This window comes from Buteo buteo, chromosome 9, assembly GCF_964188355.1.
Source record: "Buteo buteo chromosome 9, bButBut1.hap1.1, whole genome shotgun sequence".
NCBI classification, from domain to species: domain Eukaryota; kingdom Metazoa; phylum Chordata; class Aves; order Accipitriformes; family Accipitridae; genus Buteo; species Buteo buteo.
The window spans coordinates 44,198,818-44,220,377 of NC_134179.1; the positions used below are offsets into that span (position 1 = coordinate 44,198,818).

General features: G+C 44.3%; 1 protein-coding gene across 1 annotated transcript in view; it reads left to right on the forward strand.

The window, feature by feature from the left end:
* The window catches only part of SKAP1 (src kinase associated phosphoprotein 1), a 156,980-nt gene that overhangs the window by 15,992 nt on the left and 119,428 nt on the right, over positions 1-21,560 (forward strand). Inside the window, exons 3-4 of the mRNA XM_075036421.1 lie at positions 1,183-1,208; positions 15,275-15,391. Of these exons, the coding sequence (XP_074892522.1) occupies positions 1,183-1,208; positions 15,275-15,391 (143 nt within the window). The remainder of the gene's footprint in view (positions 1-1,182; positions 1,209-15,274; positions 15,392-21,560) is intronic.

Consider the following 21,560-nt stretch of genomic DNA (forward strand, 5'->3'; position numbering starts at 1 on the left):
TCCAATGTTGAATAATGTTTGAATTCTCAAAGCGAATGTTGAGTATCAGTTAATGCAGATCGGAAACAAAAGGATGGAGCTGCTGTTATGGTTCCCCTGACCTTGGGAAGGTGGTGTCACCTCTCTGGGCTTGAGAGATAAGATGTAGCTGCCATAGGATGGATAGGAAAGAGCTCATTGTAAAAATGGGGGACCACTGCCAAGAGCATCCAAAGGCCCAGAGAAATTTGCAGCCCTTTCTTGCTACAAAGCACAGTGGTATGGCTCTTTCCAATATAATACAGCTGTTATTTATTACTGAGCCCATTCTCCCAGGAAAGTTTGTTCTGTCTGTGCACATTTTTAATTTTTTTTTTGTCCAAAGCAAACAAGTCAAATAAATATTATGCCCTTAATCAGAATTCTGTTGTTGTTTTCTAATTAATCTGTGTCAGTAGCTTGAATGTTTGTGTTAAATCATTTTCTTCATGAAAGCTTTTAATGAGGAAACAAATTGATTGGATTTTTACATACTGGATTCTTGCCACTAATGCCTATAGACCAACCCTTTGTTACACATCTTGCCTGTGAATGGGTCACTTTGTGGTTTATCCCCGAGCCTTGATCTGTTTCCAAAACTCGCCAGTGCTGTTCCCTTATTAAAATGACTCAGATGTCAACCCAAGATGTGCTCAAAGTGTGAGAGGTTAAGAAATCAGAGAGCATTTTTTTTGGCATGGCCAGAAGTGGGCAGCATGCATACTGCCCTCCGCGATGCTGTTGCTGTAAAGAAAGGTGTGAGATGAGGTTAAGAAAAGAGTTATAGAATAGAGTCATGGATAGCTTGGCTTGGAAGGGACCTTTAAAGGTCTTTAAAATTGCAAAGCAAAAGGTCATGTAAACCTTTGCGTTTGGAGAGAGAGACCTGTCCCAATGGAAGGAAGTTGGAAACTGTTGAAACTTTTCAAGAGAAAGATGTGAAGGAGACTCCTTGGGTAGCAGAGGATGTTGCAGGGGCCAGCCAGCATCTGTACAACTCGCAATTCCTCTTGAAACTTCTTGCACAAAATCTGCGTTGACCACTTGCTGGGTTCCTGGCAGCACTTCTGGCATAATTCTCCCATCTGTCGCTTAGTCATCAGGCTGGAACAAATCATTAAGAAATTAATGTATACTTATGTCTGTCTTTTTTTGGTCTTTTAGGTACCACTTGGAATTTCTGCCCCGAGGTGAGTACAACCCACGGGAAGGAGGGGTGAGTTCTCACTCTTATGAGCTTGGGGAGTAGGGAAGGGCTGGACATACATGGCAGTTTCTATGCAAAGTCAACAAGGAAAAGAGCTTAAACTGAACATATAGCTGTGTGTGGCAGTTCTTAGGGGTGGAAAGGGGCAAAATTGTGGTGAGGGCTATAGCAGGAGTTGGGCTTAGTATTCTTTCTGAGCAGCAGTAGTCCATTTCTCCTTACCCTTGAGAGCAAATAATACGAAACTGTGTGGTGCTGGCATAAACGTACTGTCTTGGAGAAGCCCAGGAAATTTTTCTGCCAAACTTCTGTCTCCAGAAAAGGCTTAAAGTTCAGAAAAGGCAGCAGATTCCCATGGGCCATTGACTTGGAAGCAAAGACTGTTGGGTAACCCTCAGCAAGTTTCCTCCAGCCTCATTCTTTCATGTTAACCTGAACTTGAAACTGAATCACCCTCCAGGTGTAGACAAATGGTCAGGCTGTAAATTTTTCAGGACTGTGACCATCTCTTGTTATGTCTGTTAACAAGCTGGGAGATTCTGATTGTGACTTTGATCTTCATTTCCGCAATAATCGGGGCGATGATTTAAACTTTCCAGGGTGCCTGCAGGTCACAAGCTGTGTCAGTGGGTACTTCTGTATATTTGGGGCAATTGATGGATAGGTAGGTATTTGCTCAGAGCTGACCTGGAGCTCCTTTGACTCTGTATCGCATCGGTGGAGCTCAGCTCTGATCCCGAATTTGGAGCGTTGGGTACAACCAGGCTGCAGCCAAGGCACATGGTTTGTTGGGTTCGTCCTTTTTCCTTACACAATGGTTGTGATACATGAACACAGACACAAGGATCTGCCAGTGTTCAAACAAGATGGGAGCTGGGGCCGTAATAAAAATCCTTGCGAGTGTTCCAACTCGGCTAATCCTTCATTTACTCCAGGAATAAATTCCAGTATGTTACCTCCTCGATCAGGGCCCACTTCCAGCACATCCTGTCTGTCTGGCAGCGCAGAAATGTCAGAAATGCAGCAGCGTTGCAATTCCCACTAGAACAGTGTTATCACATTTTAATATGAGCCTCGGTGCAGCCTCGGTGCTTCTAATTGCTTTCAAACCATTGTTTTCATGCGTTTGGTTGATGAACCCAGCATCTGGCATCATTTGAGAAAGTACAACAGACAGCTGTGTTCAAAATTAAAAAAAAGTGAGAGAGGATTAGAACACATAAAAGGGCTCAAAATTAGATTTTTTTTTTAATTTTGAAAGTTCATACAATTTAAAGGGTGGAGGAGGGATGCTTTTGTTCTTTTGAAATATTCTTCATTCTTTTATAGAGTTGGATGCCTAAATAATATTAGGAAGATTGTTTGTAGAACTGTGTATAGCTTTGTAAATGAAGTGCCTAGCTTGCTTAAATGCCTCCTAGGAATTACTGTACAAGTGTTTGGGTCTTTGGGTATGTAGATATCTCCAAATGTGCCTCTATGTCATTTTGGTAACTGATAAAATTCAGAAAAAAATGTAATAGGAAACAGGACAACTGGGAAGTGAAAACATGGGCTCGGACATCACCTTGAGATCCTCAGCTCCAGTTTGTGATACCAACTCCAGTTTGTGATACCTTGCTGGGGGAAGGAAAGATGGTGATGAGAACTTGGTGCGCACTGGATGGAAAAGAGCCAGAGAAACTATATCGTGGGGCCTGGTTTTAAAGAAAAAAAAAATCTCATGTGCCTGGACATATTGGTAAGAGGACTGGGGAGAAAAAAAAACCCACAAAACAAAAATTAGCTGCCAAGCTGAACTCTCAGTGCATTTAACAGGCTGATATGGCAAAGGAAAAGGCTTCTTCTAAGAAGGTTTGGGATTTTCTTTGTAGTTAACACCCTTTCTAGAGGGGATAAGCACAACTTGTGACCATGTTTGGTAAAGGCAGTTGTGCTCCTTGAACTCAGAGCCAAGCTGAAGTCCCTGTGAAGACCAAAACCTCAGTGATTCCAGCTATCCCAACCTATTGGTTTCCAGTATTGGCTGGAATTAATAGAATTGGTTTTGATATCTCCCAGCAAGCAGAAAGGTATATGAAACGGGAGCATAGGTCGTCTTGAGGATAAGTTGGGTACACTAGTGCAGTTTCAGAAAGATGTAACTGAACAGAACATAAGACTTGCAGGATGAGTTGATGGGCCCGATTACTATGGACCAAGTGATGTTGTTGACTGTAGTGCATAGCTGCAAATTATTTTTGCCTTCTTCCTTAGGTGCTCTTTGAGCAGAGCCCTGGGTTGACTCGTATTTCCTTTTGGAGGAGGGCTGACTGCCAATGTGAAGCATTTTATACACTTAATACACTTTATGCATGCATGCCCTTGCTGTCTTGCAGCACGCTCCCCTTTGTGGAAAGAGCTAAGGAAAGTTGACAAAGAAAATCTGGAGAAGACCTGGGTCACTTGTAGCCCTCCCCCAAGTTCCTTTCTGCTGTTTCTGTCTCTTCGCACACTTCAGTGCGGGGAAATGTTGTTAGAAGACACGAGTGGTCTGAGGGAGTGGTGACAGGCCATTCTGGGGTATTGCAAGGCAATCCAACTTTAAATGGGAGAACAGGAAAACTGGAGGAGAGAGGTATTTGGGAAGAGAATGGAGGGACAGGGAGCAATGCAAAAGGAAGGATTAAAGAAGAAAAAGATGCACGTGTGGCTAAATAAGAGCTGTGGGTCAGGGCTGGAAGTTTGGCTTTGCTGGAATGGGAATTTACCCTGAGTAACGTTGCTGTCACTGGTGCGTTTCTGCTGCTCCATTCCCAAACCCAAAAGGCAGGCAAAGATGGGCAAGTATAAAAGACAATATGGCCACTGGTAGAAGTGAGTTAGATTAAATCATTGATGTCTATACGGTATTTTGAGATACTCGGGAGCACGAGCTGCTTGAAGACATGGACCTTCAGAGATGGAGAAAATGTGGCTCTACCCTCCCAGCCAAGGGCTCCAGCCTGGGGCTGACAAAGAATTGTCCATCCAAATTCTCCTATGGGGTACCTGGGCCCTCCCGCGTGGCGTTGTCCCCCAGCAAAGCATTGCCCAGAGAACTCAACTTCCATGTACTCATTCACACTGAAAAACTCAGTGGATGCAGTTGTAGGCAATGACTTTTTACTTTATTTTGAAGAAACCAACCCCAAATAGATGAATAAAACCAGATTTATTTTGACCGAGCTTATGGTAACATTTTTGCTTTTTCCATCCAAAGTTCATCCCAAATGGTTTTGTTTCAAGTGCTATGTGAATATTTTCTGAATAGTAGTGTTCCTCAAAATATCCTTAAGTAGTCAAAACATGTGAGAGAGTGAGGATTGCTGTCCCCATTTATTAAACTTAGGAAAATTGAGGCTCAAGGAATGTGCTTAAGGTACCAGAACATCTACAGGTGTGCCCAGGAAAGGAGTCCAGGTTTACTGCTTCTCCCAGCTCTGCACCTTAACCCCAGAAAATGTCCCTGAGGCAGGGAGCAATAAATATAAATGTGTGGCCGGAAGGTGGGGTAAGGGACAAACTGGGATAAAACGTGACTTAAAAAGTGGGATCCTTCATGTTCCGTAAAAGGATTAAGTAAGTAACAATGTGGAAGGTCTTAGTAGGCCACTTATCTCATAGTATATACTATTTAGATGAAGCGCGTATCGTTTTACCTCTATCGGCCCTACTTACTTTGGCTCGGATGCTGAGCACTTCATGGGTCGCCGGTTGTTCTTGGGGTTGGATGTCGTAGCAGTGCACGAGGTGTGCACGTACCCGAGGCGTGCGTGTAGTTTTCTTTCGTTAACTGGCATTATACAAAGGCCTCAAGTGTTAGATTTATGAAGTAGCTTTTCTATATAAAGCCTCAAATCTATTGAATTGAACTGAAGCGGAGCTGGATGGGAGACGGAACTGTGCATTTCCCTAAACCGCTGCTCCCTGGTATTGCATATTTGGTTCATGTAGTTATGACAAGTACAAGTAGCAAATCATTAAAGCAGCAAAAACACCATCTTTACTGTAAAGATCCCCTTTGAAGCTGCGGCAGAGTGTTCCTGAATTAATGGAGTGCATAGTGATTTTACTAAGTTTTATTTATAAAAAAACCTCTTTGCGTTCATGCCAAGAGTCTCCAGCTCAGTGGTAAGCAGGGTTCATACACAGAAACCTAGTCTAGATTTATGATGTGTTTGAAAACGCAAGGGAAAAAATATCGAATTGACAATATTTGTAACATATTGTTAAAATATCTATTCTATCGCCATGCGTGGAATTCCCCTCCTTTATAAACATGAGTGCCAGCTACAACCCTTGAAATGTCATAACACATAGAGACAAAAAGAAAACAAAAAAACTTTTGTTAGAATGCCTTCTAAAGTCCAAGATGTGTTTGGATGGTGTGTGGAACGGAGTTAATTAATGAAAAATAGTATATACACAAAGGCATATGTTCTTTAACTTAAAAAAGAAAAGCTTTAATATCAACACTTCTGACAGCTCCCTTTATCAGCGCTGAAGCTTTGCTTCCTGCAGTTCTGAGCATGTAGTTCTTTGCCTCCGTGTATGTATTATATTCTGGGCAAACTAATCTGCGTAGAGACAGTAGTTTTTGCATTGAAATCCCTCCTGTTTCATAGCTTTTGCAAACTGAGCAGCTGCACAGCTTTGCTTTTACATGGACTTATAAATTATTCTGCTACCTAAGGTATTGTGCACAAATTTTGGAGGCGAGTAAAGATTATGGGAGAAAACAGAATGCTCTGCTTGGAAAAATGTCATAGGTAGGAGGCATGCGTTTGGGCTCTGGGAAGGGCTGTATAGAGCTATATTTGCATTTTTATTTACATATATACATAGAAAAATCCAGAGGTGTGTATAACTTTGAAACTTGCTATTGCATTTTGAGTGTTCAAAACAGAAACCAAGCTCCCCCTTATTAAGAAGCTTTGAAATCTTTTAAAAACCTGGGATTCCGGGCCAAGGGCTGCAACAGCCCATGCAGCACCCTTCAGCTGGAGAGGACAAGAAAACTTGGCAGAGCACTTGTGTGCTGACATCCAGCCTTGTCCCAACATGGGGCTGGGAGGACGAAGCCTCTCGACCCAGTCTGCTCCAGTGAGCACCCTCGAACGCAGCTCTGTAGTGGTCAGAAGTAGATTCAGTGGGTTATGAGCGCACAGTAATTAAAGGGGAGATGTTTACCCTCGACTGAAATTCATATTGCTGTAGCACGAGGAAATACAAAAGGCCTTTTCTGCATTTCTTGGAAATGTTAGGCGGTTTTTTTTCTTTTTGGGCGTGTTTGTTGCATGAAATGAGAAGGGAAAAGCCTCCAAGAATAAACATGTCAATTGATGAAAAAAAGATTGGGTTTGCTGTTATCAAGCTTTACACGGAGCTAGCAAATGAAGAACTTGCAGAATTTGTAATAGGATTGAAAGACCAGGTAACAGCAGCTAGCAGTTTGGCTGGGTTATTCTGCAGTTAATGCCAAAACTTTCATGACCTTTATTGAGGAGAATTAGGTTAATGAGGAGGGCTTTTTGAACTCCTTTTAAACCAGCCCATTGATTTAAAACTTCTTACAAACTTGAGGAAAGTTTCCTGGTTTGGATTACTAGGTGCTTCTTGGAGATCTCTACCTCATTAATCAAAGTGTTCAAGTTACTGAGTCACCCATAGTCCTTTGAAACCCATCCGAATTGTAACACCTTGGGGCAGAGCTTGCCCTCTTTGTTCACATTTAGCAGTGTCTTGTGCTCCCCTCCTCGGGGAAGTTCAGAGCGCACCAGACTCTTAAGAATAAAGCAATGCACCATAACGAAGAAGGTGTAAAAATGTCAGTAAAGATGCTAAATATACAGCAGTTTGGGGAGCCCCAGCAAGTTAAATATTAACAAGTTCTATTGCTCTCACTTTGGTCAGTTAATAAAATACTCTAATTATTAGATTGCCTAAATTGCCTGATGTGCAGCTTTGGAGATAGAGAGCCTCCTCAAATGAACCCTCTGTGTTTTCTGAACTTGTTTGCGTAATAGGAATGTGCTGCGGCTTTCTTTTTATAAAGAAATCTCCGGGGTTATCGTAATGTGCTTAGATGAACGTGCAGCCCGGGCATTGCTCTGTGCTCATGCAGAACAGAAGAATGTTCAAGAAATTGCCCCACTGGGGATAGAGCATGAGAGTGTTCACATACACCATCACCTGAGCTTTCTCACGGTGGGTAATAGACCCTCCTGCTCCACAAAAGTGGGGAAAAAGGATGCAAATTCTCTTTTGGCCATTAAGACATTTTGGAGCCCTTAGGAAAAGGAGTGCCCTGTTGTATACCTTTGAGCCTTGCTGGGGAGCGGGGAAATCAGTGCCTTCTGCATCCATAGCCCTTGCTAAGTGGGAGCAGGTTTGGGAGTGCAGTGCTGGATCCTGACTCCTGGGTCTTCCAAGCCTTCAGCCAGTTCAACTCTGGAGTTTTGAGTCTCTCTTTCCCCCCTCTCTCCACAACGACTTCTGTGTTGCTTTGGTTTGCAGAGCAGTAACCCCATCCAAATCATCTGCAAAGTAGTATTTCTGCCCTTTAGTCAGACTCTATCCTGAAACATGACTGTAAAATCATCCTTTGCGTTATCCTAAGTGCCTAATGGGCATCTCCTCCAGTCCCTAGAGTGCCTATCGCTCCTGCCTTTGCATTCGCTGTCTGTACTTATTTTTTCTTAACAGTGAAAATTGCCGCAGATACGGGCAAGACAGCCTCCTTGTGTCTTGTCTTTGGAATATGCTCGCTAAACTCCAGCTCCCTCATGGGTTAGTTCTGTTTATTCCTTGTTCACTTGGAAGGGTTTCGGCTAAGAAAATATGCTGAATCTACTGACACAGCAATGGATGTTACTCAAAACTATTTGGCCTGTGTAGTTTCCTCTTCAGTGCCAATGATGTTGACATCTTTTTTTAGATCCCAGACTGTATTTTCAGAACTGCTCGTTAATTGTTGCCCTGCACAAGCGTGGAGTCTGGCTTCACACTGTTTTGCTGTGTTCCTAGCAGAGCTGGTACCTCAGAAGATGAACCAAAGGGCAGATTTGTGATCTTCCTCTGCCTCAGTATCCCCATCCTTTAAACGAAGACCTTCTCTCTTCAAAGAGGCTCACGAGGAATAATTTATTAGCGGACAGAAATACAAACTGTTGGTAGCTTTAGGCTGGTTTTGCTCACGTTGGACAGGCTTTGTATTTCACTGATGTGTTACCGGGTCATAAAAGAAAGAATAAATCTTGTTTACTTGTTTACATCCCATGGGAATCTTCTGCTGTGCTGGGTTTCAGGCTTGTTCCTAGCAAGACCAAACTGTGCTGTGCTTCCCCTGTCAGGCAGCTGTTCTGTGTAGCTGCTGCCCACTTGAGAGGCAGAATACGCGGTGCCTTTCCTGAAAGGGTGCCAAGGATTGCGAGAGAGGAGCTGGAGGGAGGAAGCTGGAGGGGGAGGGAGGGAGAGAGCAAACACGCAGGGAGAAAAGGAAGAGAAAACCGGAGAGGAGAGCTCAGCTGGGGAATGACACAAGGGGCTGGCAGGGGATTGGAAAATACAGAGTAATGGGAGAGATATAGGGTGAGCTCAGCAGCTTCTTGTCTTCCCCCCCCCCCCCCCCCATGGGCTTGGGGGGGATATCTAGGCCCCCCCAACATCATCTGCTCTTTGGATTAATGAGAATGAGCTTTGCTGCCTCACGGAGCAACCCTGCCGAAGTCACCTTTTGGGCAAGGCTTGCAAGTGGCAAACTTCTTGAATGTCGTTTGCAGGGTGGCCTTTTTGGTGTGTGAGTGGGACTTGGGTTTTCTATTGCTGTTGCTTGCTTTTTTCCTTTTTAGAAATAAACCCATAATCAGTTTTGGGAAGACTGGTTTGAATATCTGCATATCAGATTACAGGTCTACAAATTAATAACTTCCAGGTTATTTATCGTTTTGTATAATCATAAAGTTTCCTTGCTACGTGGCAGGGAGCAAAAATAATTTAACCCCAGCCTGCTCTAAGCTTCTCAGCCTCCTTTGGGTTTATTTGCTCAAAGCCAAGAGTTGCAAAACTTGAATTCCTTTTGAGTGTGATAAAATACTTGGGCCCGTTGTAGGGCTTTGATTTTTTTTTTTTTTTTTTTCCCCCCCACTGACAACAAGAGTAGGTCTTGCACCCCAGAAAACTTTAGGGGTGGCATTGCCCGGCTTCTGCCTGATGGACTTGATGAATCCCAGGCAGGTTGTTGCCTCTTTCTCCCCATCAGCAGGATTTCTGTCTGTGTGGAGGTGGCCGCGCATCCCCCGGCTGATGCTGCGCGCTGCAGCCCGACCTGCTGGGCACACGGCATCATTGCAGCCCCGAAACCCGCCACAGGCAGCCAACGAGCCTTCTGCAAAAAGAGCTTTCCACTTTCTACTTGGTTTTTAACATAAGTGGCATTTTTAGTGGACCATTAATTTGCTTTACTACATGTAATTAGCAAAAACTGGGTACTGAGTGAACAAAATTAGGCTTGGACTGGATTCACTTGTCAGCCAGCCAAGACCTGTTTGGGTCGACATTTCTAAAACAATGATAAATCGGCTCCTCCCGCGTGCGAGGAGGTCCCTTGCTTTGCTTTTGACCCTATTGCAGTGAGGTAGACCTGTCCCACTGATAAAACACAGTGTAAGCACAGACGGGTCCTGTTCTCACCATGGCCTTGTTTGCCTCATGAGCCAGGGACAAAGTTATTTTCCTTCTGTGCATGATCTCCACAGTCAAGAAAATATTTATTAAGTGGGATAAACACTTTGAGATATGTAGATAAAGAAATTTCTCTTGTAGTTTGTTAACAATAGCGCTGTTGTTGGTACAGCCCGGGGAGGGGAGGACAGACGCGTATGAGTATCACAGTGGTGTGCAATAGAAAACGTGGGATTTTCAGGCAAATATAATGTTACCGGGGCACTGGCACTATAAGGAAGTCAATAGTCTGTATGAAGAAGGTGTAGAAAACCTGCATCCACCAAAACCTCAGCTATTTGCATATTAATCACAGGGGCTAACCACACAGATCCAAATGGGTGCTTAGGAGCCGATGAAGCCTTTAAGGCATTCAAAAAAGAAACACCATACATTTTCTAGCACATAAATGTGTTTAAAAAGGTATATAATTTATAATAGCAATGTTGACAGAGCTTTAACTACATTACAAAAGCTAAACTATAATATATTTACATGTGAGCAGTACTTACTGTGTGGGTGCATCTCAGTTGATGTGTTTCCATGTGATTCTCCATAATTTCAGCAAGTGATTGTAGTAAGGATATTAAACCATAGTATTGATAATACTTTTACAGCTCTGCTTAGGGAAATGCATTACTGCTAAATTAGTCCCTGAAAATCTAGAGATATTAACACTGTCGAGCATGAAGGCAGATGGGATTTGGATCAGAGACCTTTATTTGTGGTATGATACTAAGGAGTCATTACTTTAAAGCAGGAACTTCGTTTCCTTGAATATTAACTCAAGTTGGGGATTTTACTTCCGCTTTGGCATGAACAAGCTTATCATAAAAGCGTAAATGGAACTCGCTTGGTATTGATTTTTCTTATGCTCTAAAAAGATGCTTAATGAAACTCTAGGTACCTAGATAAAGACCTTCACTGAATGCAAAGTAAGCTTAATTGCAGTTCTCTTAACAAGCTACTGGAGATGATTTTTTTTTTTCTGCTACAAAGCCCTTTCACCTATTTAAATTGTTTCTCTTCCTGTGTGTGCCAGGATGCATTAATTCAGCTTTCCCCCCCCCACCCCCACGAGAGACAAACTGCAGCTTAAAGAAAGGAAAACTTCTTTGCCAGTTCACGTGCAGAAAAAATTTCAGTCTTGGGGAACTTGATTTTTGAGGTCTCGGTAAGAGATTTCAGTCTTAAAAGAAAGTAACTGTCCTTCCCCCGCTACTGTAGAAGGGGAGATGGGCATGGAGGCACATTCTGACACTGCACAACAGGATTGTAGCAAAATTAGAATCTGAACTGAGGTTTTTCTAGCATTTGTCCTAAGACCTGTCATCTGCCAGATCCTGCAACTATGCCAGAGCAGAGGTAGGACTGTTATTTTTACCCTCCAGGATTGCAAACCCCAAAGCAAATAGGACGGGTAGGTTCAGATTATTCCCTTCCTTGCCGAGAGCAGCATTTGCGTTCTTGAGGTTGTGGAGAATGAAGCAACAGTGTGTTCCCTGATCGTGGTGACTCTTTCTCCTGTAGGTCCTGCTTGTGCTGCTTGCTCGGAGCCCTGTTATGCTTAATTAGGTTCTTTTAATTCCCCTCATAGTATTTTTTTTTTTTTTTCTCCTCCAATGCAGGGGGTCTGCCCGAGGCTGCGTCTCTGCCTGATGCCAGGTCTGCGTGATGTCTGTGGGTCCTGCAGGGACCTGGTGTGACTGATGCGACCTGCCTGACGCTGCTGCCCAAAGTCACTGCGCTCTGAATTGGCACCCCCTCTGCTGCTGGGGACACCCCCGTTCACCAGAGATGCAATCTGTCCCTTCTGCAATTTACTCAAAGGCGATACATATAAAGCACGATATCTGTGTTAATTACAAAGAATGCCTTCAAGCCCCTCTTTCTGCTGCTGCGCAAGAAACTGTTTCCGCAGAAAATGTCAGATGGCTAAAAGATGGCATAATTTCTTTTTTTTTTTTCTCTGTGCCACAACTATCATGAGGCAAGAAAGCCGGGTATTTAGCACACTTGGGGGTAGCCAAACAGTGCCAGAGGAGCCTGTGGATGAGGTGTAAGCCCAAGAAACCTCTTGCTCTTTCCCTTAGAGTCAATCTTGCTGTTGTTCATGCTCCAAAGAGCGATAAGTTGGGGAATTTTGCTGAGGGTTTGAGTAGGAAGATAGAGCAGCTTTGCGTCAGGTGCAGAGTAATTATTTGCTGGGGTTCTGTGCTATTTGGTTTTTATTCCCTGTGTTTTCATTAAAAGCTAATGAGTTTTTTCTTCATTCAGAACAATAGCTTGGCCCCTGACAAGTTGTTGGTTATTTTTTCTGCTTGGACTCAACTAGCTGTTGCTGCTCCATAAACTTTATGGAGAAGTGGATTAGAGCACAAGAAGTTCTCATAATGCAAATCCAAATGGAAAGGCAATAGGATTTGTTTTAAGTAGTTACGTCTGCAGAGCTTTTGTTGATCTTGTTTTTGTTACAGAAACTATAGGTGGTGTTTGAAAATATTCCTAATACTAAACCAAACAAAATGCCTTTGTTTGTATTGATTTGTGTTGCAGCAGCTCGCACAATTTGGAGTCCCACTGTGCTTGGCATGCTACATGTATGTACATACTGCAGCCTGGGTATATTTGAGTGGGTTATGGGAGCTTACACATACACGTGAAACCCCAGTTTCCATTCCTGTGTGGGGACAGCAAGAAAGAGCACATTTGTGGTGACAACTCCCCGTATGATATTTCATGCCTGGGAATTATTCTGCCAAAACAGAAACCTGTGGCTTGATTCTTCCCCGTGGTTGATGTGTGTAACAGCTTCTCCTGCTGTTAAAGCCAGTGACTTATTCTTGCAAGTAACTTTCCTGATTGGGCCCTTGTTCTTGTTCCAAATGGTTTACTGCAGCCATGCACCGATGCGTGAGCCGTGCCTCCCCGGTGCGGCGGCTGCACCGTGCCACGCTGCCTCCTGCTAGTCAGAAACCAGAAACAGTTTGCTCGTTATCGCAATAATCCTGCACCTGTATCTCGTTATGGGGACCACCTGTTACCTTGGTGTGTGTTTGAAAAGCTGGGTTTAATACGGTGCAGTTTGGTTGAAAGAAAATGTTCTTTTTTAAGGGGCTGAACGGGCTTACGGAAACTGTCTTATAATGCTGGCATCTTCGCATCACTGCAGATAGTCGAGCCCGCAACGCTGCAGCACGGCACGGAGGAAGGATCCTCATTAGAATGAACGCTGTGTTTTCCTACGCCACCGAGTTGCTGTTTGGTAGCAGCTTTTTTATATAGGCTTTTTAGAGCCTTTTTATTTGAGGATCTCAAAGTGCTACAGTAAAACGGGGAAGAAACATCCCCGTGTCACACACAACTGAGCAAAGCACTGAAATGACTTCTCCAAGGTCAGGCGGTCAGTGGTGTGCTCATGGATGCGCTCCGCTTCCCAGAGCCTGGCCAGCGGAGCAGGGAATTTCAGTCTTTGCTTTTTAACCCCTCATTGTTGTTTTGTTGGTTTTTTTTTTTTCCTCACGGAGGTGCGTGCATGCATTTCAGTTTGTTGTAGCATAGAGGAACGTGCTTTGCTTACTCTTCATGACCGAGAAGCGGTCGGTGGATGGAAGACTACTGCAGTACCACTGCTGCTGATGTCTGATCCTGCAGGAGGGATCCAAGCCTGCCCTTTTGGGCCAGGGACCTGCAGCTTGCTTCTTGGCATGAGAGATTAGCGACGCAGATGTTAAGTTATGCACCTCCCCAAAAGGAGAAAAGTTATTTTCTGAATTTCCTTTTTCTCCAGAATCTGATGTTCCGCACTGCATGCTGGGATGACTGTTGGAACTAAGTGAGCATAGAGCTGGGAAAAGATTTGATTGTTTCTTGGGCTCTTCCCCTGTTAGGAAGGTTGTAATGGCTTAAAGGGTGAACTGCCAGGGATCCCTCGGTTCTGTCATTGACCCCTGTAGGTCTTTGGTAAATCTCAAAGTCAAACCTTCAATCAGTTTTTCAAGACCTTTGAGCTTATAATATCAGCAAGACTATCATGGTGTCTGGCACCCAGTGTGATTTGTTTTTTAAGGAACTGATCTGTGGGAGGACAATCTTGTGCGTGTTACGTTCTTCACAGCCAGACTGTTCCTTTTGGTGAAGAACTGAAGTTTTCTTGAAAATGTGCCCTTGAATGCAGAAGCCTGGGGTCTCTGAGAGCTTCACGCTCAGAGCGAGCAAGGGAAGGTTGCAACCTGGGATGCTGAAAATAAACCACATCCAAAATATTGTGTCACATCTTTCTGCAGCTGGAGACTTAATGGCATCTCCACTGTGTTTCTTGGTGGGAGGAAGAGCATTGTAAACCTCTGTTCCAGGCCTTGGTACACTTTCATCAGTGCTTGATTTAAACTGTGGGGCACAGTTCCTCTGTTTGCTGAGATAAAACTTGTTTATAGTGTTTGAACACAATTAACATCAGCTGAAAACTCACCTTTCTTGCTGTTTGTTGTGTGTTGAATGAGTAAGCAGCTGTCTTTACCTCTGTTATCAGCAGTCTGGGATGTGTGTATTCAGGAAATGCAAGGCAAAAGCTTGAAAGACCACTTTTTTTCCTTTGTTTGGGTTGATTAGTATTTTCTTCTATAGGTAGGCTAGCTGCACTCCATTTATATTAAAATTTGATATTAACATCTGTCACTGTAGCATCTAAGTGCCTTCTGCATAAAATCCAATATCAATAGCAAATTCCCTAGCAAAATGTCTGCTTACAGAAAAATTTGGTGCAACATCAAGTATGGGGAGGTAATAGCTGCTGCCTCTACACACAGACACATTGCTTTGTTAATTTGTATGTGACTGCCTGTCATAGGGAGTCAATCTTTTTTTCCCTACCGCTCTTCAATTAAGGATCTCAAAGCTTTTTCCTACAATATAGGAAAGTTGTTCATTCTAGTGAAGCAGGTAGCGTAGTCCTCCATTTTACAGGTGGATGATTTATGCAGAGGTCATGTACTGAGGGCAAGAACAAGGAATTGGACATAGCTCTGGTAGTTTGGCCCCAAGACTGGTATTTCCAGTCTCCTCCTTGGATGCCCTCCAGGTGTGAAGTCTGTACGTATCCAGCAGGCGTGTTCTTGCAGCAGGAATATGCTGCCTTGGCCCTAAATGATGAATCTGGCCTTAAATCCACAAAAGTGGTTTGGGGTTTTGTAGAGAACTTCAGTGGAAGATGGAAACCAGGAGGAAAGGTCTCACAGTGTAGGCAATAAGATCTGGGTTTAGAAATGTGTCCTCTTCACTAAAATCAGGCTCTCCTTCTCTTTCTAGGGGACGATCAGCATGATGTTGGCTTTGGACAGGACAGTTCTGATGAAAATCAGAGCTGGAGTTTGGCCCCTTCCATGACATCTGATGCTTCACTTCCATCAGACTTCCAGGACGATGGTAAGTCATTGATGCTTTTTGAAGTCACTGAGTGAAGAAGATTGAAAGGTGAGTGTAATCTAGCATGAATTCCTTGTTGTCTTTCATCCATCTCAAGGCAGGGGGTGGTTTTTGCTTTTTTTGTGGACTGGTACCTGTTTTGTCAATGACCATAAAATATTATGGTGATCCTGAATTTAATTTAGTATTGGTGAAGTTAAATGTATTTCTTGATCATCTTGGTGCAAACTGGAGTTGGTTGTTCTATTTTGGATTGATAAAAGTGACAGAAAAGAGCAGAATTGGACCTGGGGGCTAGCATTTCCCAAAGTTAACGTGTGACTTTTGGGTATGTTTCTTCTTGGGTGCTCAGCCTCATGCTTTGAAGGGACTGTGTGTTCTCAAACCTTGTCTCCCTCCGCCCTTTGACAACTAGGTGTCTTTAAAGTGCTTTGCTTTGGAGAACCTTTTTTGGGACCATCTAGTGCTTGGGAATTTGGGGCTCCTCCTTCCTGTGAGCGTAGAAGCGCTCCCAGCCGAGCGGTGGATGGGAGCTGGCACCCAAGGCCAACGGCACTTTCCAAAGCATTAAATGTCAGACAGGGTTTTCTGGGCAAAGAGTTCCTGCGATGCTCACGTCCGCTTTTGAGTGGTGGTTTAGGAGTGATGGATTTGTGTTATGCTATTGAAATTGAAGTCTACAGAGCTGAGATTGTTCTGATCTTCTCAGGGGTTATCTCTGGGCCCTAGTGAAGGCTTGACTGCTCTTTGGTCTCAGATTCTCAATCTCCCGCTTCCCACAGATCTTGTTTCCTCCTCCTCTTTTGCTTCCCTTGCACTTTCCCCCCATGCTTTCTTACCCCTCTGACTTGTCCTTCCTCTTTCATTTTCTCTGCTTCCGTCCCTCCTCTTCCCCATCTCTCTCTGTTCAATGTACTCTTTCATGTCTACTCCCACTCTCGTTAGTGAATCAGCAGTCATCAGTCAAGAATACAAAGAAATGAGGATTTATTTGGGCTGAGGCCATAAGAGCCGATGGGCAACAAAGTTAGCTGCTTTGTGCAGTGCAAAACTCCAGGCATATCTGCTGTTATGTGTTGATTTTTGCTGTAAAATAAATGGCTTTGTTTAGACTGATTAGAGACAAGGTTGGTCTGATAGTTAACCAGTAATTGCAGCATGAAAAGAGGTGTGGAGTTAGGGATCGGTTGTTTTAAATAATCTGTGTGCTCAGATATGATGCACTTCTGCAGAGCACGGCTGGAGAACGTGTGACAAGGATAATGGATGTTGGCCTAAATGGGACATGAAAGGGTGCTGAAGACCTCAAGCTTGGCCTCGTCAGGCGAGCAACGTCTCTATGAAGTCTAGGGTTTCTCCTGGCGTGTTTATTAAGCTTGTCTAAGGAGGTATTTGCTTTGCTAACTCTGAGTGGTGGTTTTTGGCAGCTTTAAGGGGCAGAGTTTGACATAACACTTGCAAGGTATGCAAACACTTGGCACCACTGGAAGTTTTCAGACACAGATGAAATGCCAGGCTCGATGGAAGGATGCCCAAATAGGTGAATGGCGAGGAGATTGTTAACATAGAAAAATTGCATACTACAAAAAGGAGGGGGTAAAAAAGCTGGCATCGAGAGCAGTTGCATTAAAATGAGGTGTTAGTTCTTGGAAGCTGTGTGTGTTCGTTCTGGATGAAAGTTGAGCAATTTTAGCTGACTGGATGCAGGCTGTTGGTAGTATGAAACAGCAATATAAAAGGGAAAAAAGACTGAATTTTGGAACCTTCTCTTTGCCCTGCCATGGTTTGTAGGGGCATCATCAGAATGAATTTTTCTAGATATCTGCCAGTAGGACGGATATGCATCAAGATTGTGATTTCCTCTGGTTTTTGAATTTGTGATGACTTACTATCAGATTTTTTTTGTGTACTTGGGGGATTGGTTGGTTTTTTTTTTTGCTTGCTTGCTTTTTTTCTTTGCTTACTTTTTTCACTATAGAAGGTGAAGGCACAATGATTTTTTTTTTATAGAAGGCACAATGATTTTTCTTTTTATAGAAGGCACAATGATTTTTTTTTTATAGAAGGCACAATGATTTTTTTTTTTTTTTTAAGGAATATGAAGTCAGTCACCTGAGAGTTTAAGCTGCTACTTCTGAGAAATGGATTAAGCTAAAGGGTGTGTCAAACAGCCCTGGTTTCTGAATTAGAACATCCTGCGGGAAAAGTAGAAAGTTTTATGATTGCATGAACTGATTTTCATCTTTGCCATTTGCCTTGGCTTCTCCGAGTGAGCACACTTCACTCTTACTGTGCCCCTTTTTGCTTCCACACTTTCTTGCCCATTTAGCCAGCAAGGTCCCTGGAGCAGGCACCCTGCTCTGGTGAGTTAGTACAGAGCCTGGGTCACCGCGGACCCTCGGGGTGCTGCTGTCACACAGACGAGTGACCGAGAGCTGCTCCTTTCGGGCAGCACAGGTGGCTGATGCATGGAGGTAATCCATCTAGTTATGGCCAGAAGAATAAATTGGCCGGTTGTAGGAACATACTTATCATTCCTGTGGCTTTTTTCCATCCCTTCTTAGCCCTGTTTTGCAACAACAAGAGGTTATGTCCTTAGGTGCAAGCCCACAGCACTGTTAAAGGCTGCTATCTCCCGCCTTCCTGAATTTCCCAATTTTATTAATTCAAGGTTTTAATGGAAGCAGGGCTCTGACTGGGATGATGCTCACTTCTGCCTCTCTTTGCTATGAAAAATGGGGTGGTTTGGAGGCAGGGGAATGCCACCACTGTTCCTTTTGAACAGACTTTTCCTCGCTTGCTCTGAACTTCTTGTGGGAATCGGAGAGAACCTTCAAAGTTGTCTCTGGAGGGAGCAAGAGGGACTGAGCGAGTTGGGGATGACTTTACTCAATGAGGCATGGCCCAGCTCTATAGGATCGTCCCTAATGAGTGATTAAGAAGCTAATGTTTGTACAGTGCTGGGAGGCTGGGAAGCACTGTGGAAGTGCTAAGTACTGTTATAATGATAAGTATTTCTTAGGAGACACTTCCCATGTAATGTACTCTGCTCAGACCTCTTGAAGACTTTTCAAAAATGTTTTGTCTTTTAAACTGGTAGATCACTTAATTTGCCAGTGTTTGTTTTAGTTTTATCGAAGGTAGATACCACAGCATTCTGAGGGGTAGGAGTTGTGCATCTTTAATACCTAGTGCTTCTAGATATTGCTTTATCAGTTGGGGTTTCCCCGTGGCTCCGTAGCAGCGCTTCTGCCATCATTGCGAAGTGTCTGATCTCTTGCTGGAGGGATGCTGAGCCAGGATCCAAATGATTCACTTGGTGTCACGGTGAGATCACACGGAGCTGAGGGGGTGAGGGCCACTGCGGCTTCTGTCCCCGTGCCTGGCTATTGGCTGTGCTGCTGCGTCACAACAACATAAGCGACAATATATTTTCTTTTATATTACACAGGTATCTGTTAGCACATGGAAGGGAGCATAACTCACAGTGACAGGAATACACTTTACGGGTTCTGTTAGGCATGGTCTCTGGGGTAAGAAATCTTGCCTCTGATATCCAAGATTTTTTCCATCATGTCAGCAGAGAACTTCGGCCAAACATACTTACATCTCATTCAGTTGTGTGTGGTGGGGTTTTTTTTTTGTTTGTTTGTTTTTTAAATATGTAAGTTCTGAGTGTCTTAAAATCAAATCCTTTAGGAAAAATACCCTTTGATTTATAAAAATGGCTTTTATCTTAAAAGGTGTGGAGGGTGGTAGAGGAGATGGTACTTCACTATGGTTTGGGGCAAAAGGGGGGACACGGGTACAAATGCAATGTGATACTAAACGTTTTGAGGGGGTTAAAAACTGTAAAGAGGTGGCACATCTTTGATCCACCTCCAGGTACTTCTTGAATTCATTTGCATCCTGGAGAAGGCCCTGTTTGCTCATGTTTGGCCTTCTAGTATATGGAAATGGGTAGGGAAACAATAAAATACCAAAGTGAGTTTTGTACATAACTCCTCAGAAACAAGATGCTGGCGAGCCAGCTTGCAAATCCAGAGGATAAGTCTGTAAACTTCTTCTAGAAGTTTTTTGCCTGGTCCATGGCAGCTTCCAGCCAGCCTCTGAAAGGGCTCGTCTTTCAAGGTGTACTCTTTTGTCTCCTGGTGTTCTGGAGAACCGAATCCTTTCTCCTTGAGGTGTGGAGTGTTCTGAACCACACACGTTTCCCTGCTTTTAGGGAGTCCTTGCATCCAGAACTACAGCTTCTGCTTTTATTTCCCCTGCTTTTATTTCCCCTGTACCTCTCACGCGCTTCTAAACTCTAATGAACCGCTTCCTAAATTATGGAATGAATTGCTTTAAAAAATCCAGCCTGCAGGAGTGTTTTCAGCGGCACCTTGAGGAGCTGGATATGCGGGTGGGTGCGCGGGGTGCGTTGCTGCGGGGTGCGGGTGGGTGCGTGTCGGGCGTGGGGGGGGGGTGGGGGGTGGGTGCGTGGGGTGGGTGGCCGGGTGTGTGGGTGTGGGTGTGGGTGTACGATGCACAGGCTGGGTGCACCTCAGAGGTGCCAGCGTTGTGCAGGGAGCGTGTGGGTGGGTGTTGGGGGGGGGGAGTCTCGGTGGGTGGGGTGGGTGGGTGGAGTGAGTGGGCGGGGCAGGGGGCGGGGCCGGCGCGGCGGCGGCAGCAGAGTTCTGCAGCGCCCCCTTGTGGCGCAAAGCGGCGCCGCTCCCGCGGGGCCGGCAAACCGCGCGTGGGCGCCTTTTGCTCCCGTTAATTTTTTTTTTTTGGTGTTAAAAACACGCCCGACGAACGAAACAAACCCACCCCAACCCCCCCCCAATCTCCAAAATAAGGGGTTCTGCAAATGCCTTCTCCCCACCGCCGGTGCTCCGACAGCTCCCTGGGGGCTCCGATGAAGTCCTTGTGTGGATGGAGTGGCAGCGGATCTCTGCTTTTTCCAAACCGAAAGTGGGAATTGTGGTTTTCTTCCCCAGCTGCAGCCTGATGTCTGCTGCACTGGGATAAACGTGATGGAGGGGAGGGTAGCGTGGCCTGGGGCTCTCAGCCTGCGCTGTGGCCCAAAGGAGCCGCTTGCCCAAATGCTGCTGAATTTCAGGTGCAATAATAAAGTGCATGAAATAAAATGCAGACTAAGAACTGTTTCAGCAATGCTGAGTATCTGCAAGTTCGATAGTCTGTATAGATCAAATCCTGAATGCCCGCAGATGAGTGGAAATGCCTCTTACGCTGGAGTTGAAAGCTTTACATTTTTTCTCTTCAAATACCATTAGAAGCAATTATCTCTGCCTCCCCGATGTCCAGAGATGTCTTTTGTTGCTTTTGACTGGGTTATTATAAACTTGCTGTTGATGTACTTTTAAGCCTTATGAAACGGCGTGGGAAACGTTTGGGGAACAGGTTTGTGACAAGTGCGATTGCCGTTGAAGGTTTCTCCTGCCTTGTTTCCTTTCTGACCTTGGGCATCGTCCAAACGAGCCCAGGGAGTGAGAAGTTAAAACACGGATCAGTTATTTCTCCTGATTCCTTACCACGGCTTCGAGCAGGTTTGACCAGTTCAATGTCAGTTTTGCCAAGGGGAGGAGAACAGGCACAAATCCACGTATAAGAAAACAACATGTTTTCTAAAAACTGCCTACTTATACTGTGTGACATTTTGTAAAGAAATCAGACTCCCTTAAAGCGACTGAGCTCATGTTCTTTGATTTATCATTTTCTGAATGGAAATGCACCATAACATTAGGGCTTTCAAGCCCAGTGTGATAATGTCTCTGGCATTGTGCAAATAAGTTCCTGGAACGGTAGTCTGGCTGGTCAAAAGGTTTGGCTATATTTTATACAGAGCAACTTGGTTCACCTCTGTATTAAGGATTATTTGTTCGGGGTGGAGAGGAGGAGGGTGGGTTGCTTGCAGCCTGCCAGAAATAGATGCATAAATTATAAGGGGAGCTCAGACCTTTGTAGAGAACAAGCAGCAGTGAGAGTGATGCTACCAAGATTTTCAGCTTTCATTTAAAACAAACAAAAAACCCCAACCCAAAGTGGCTTCATGTTCTTGTTTAGGATTTTACAGCTGCAGGAAATTGCGGTGCAAGTAATTGCTGCAGAAATCCTATCTGACTTGTGGCAGCAGCTTCCATCAGCCAGGCACGTCAAGCTGTAG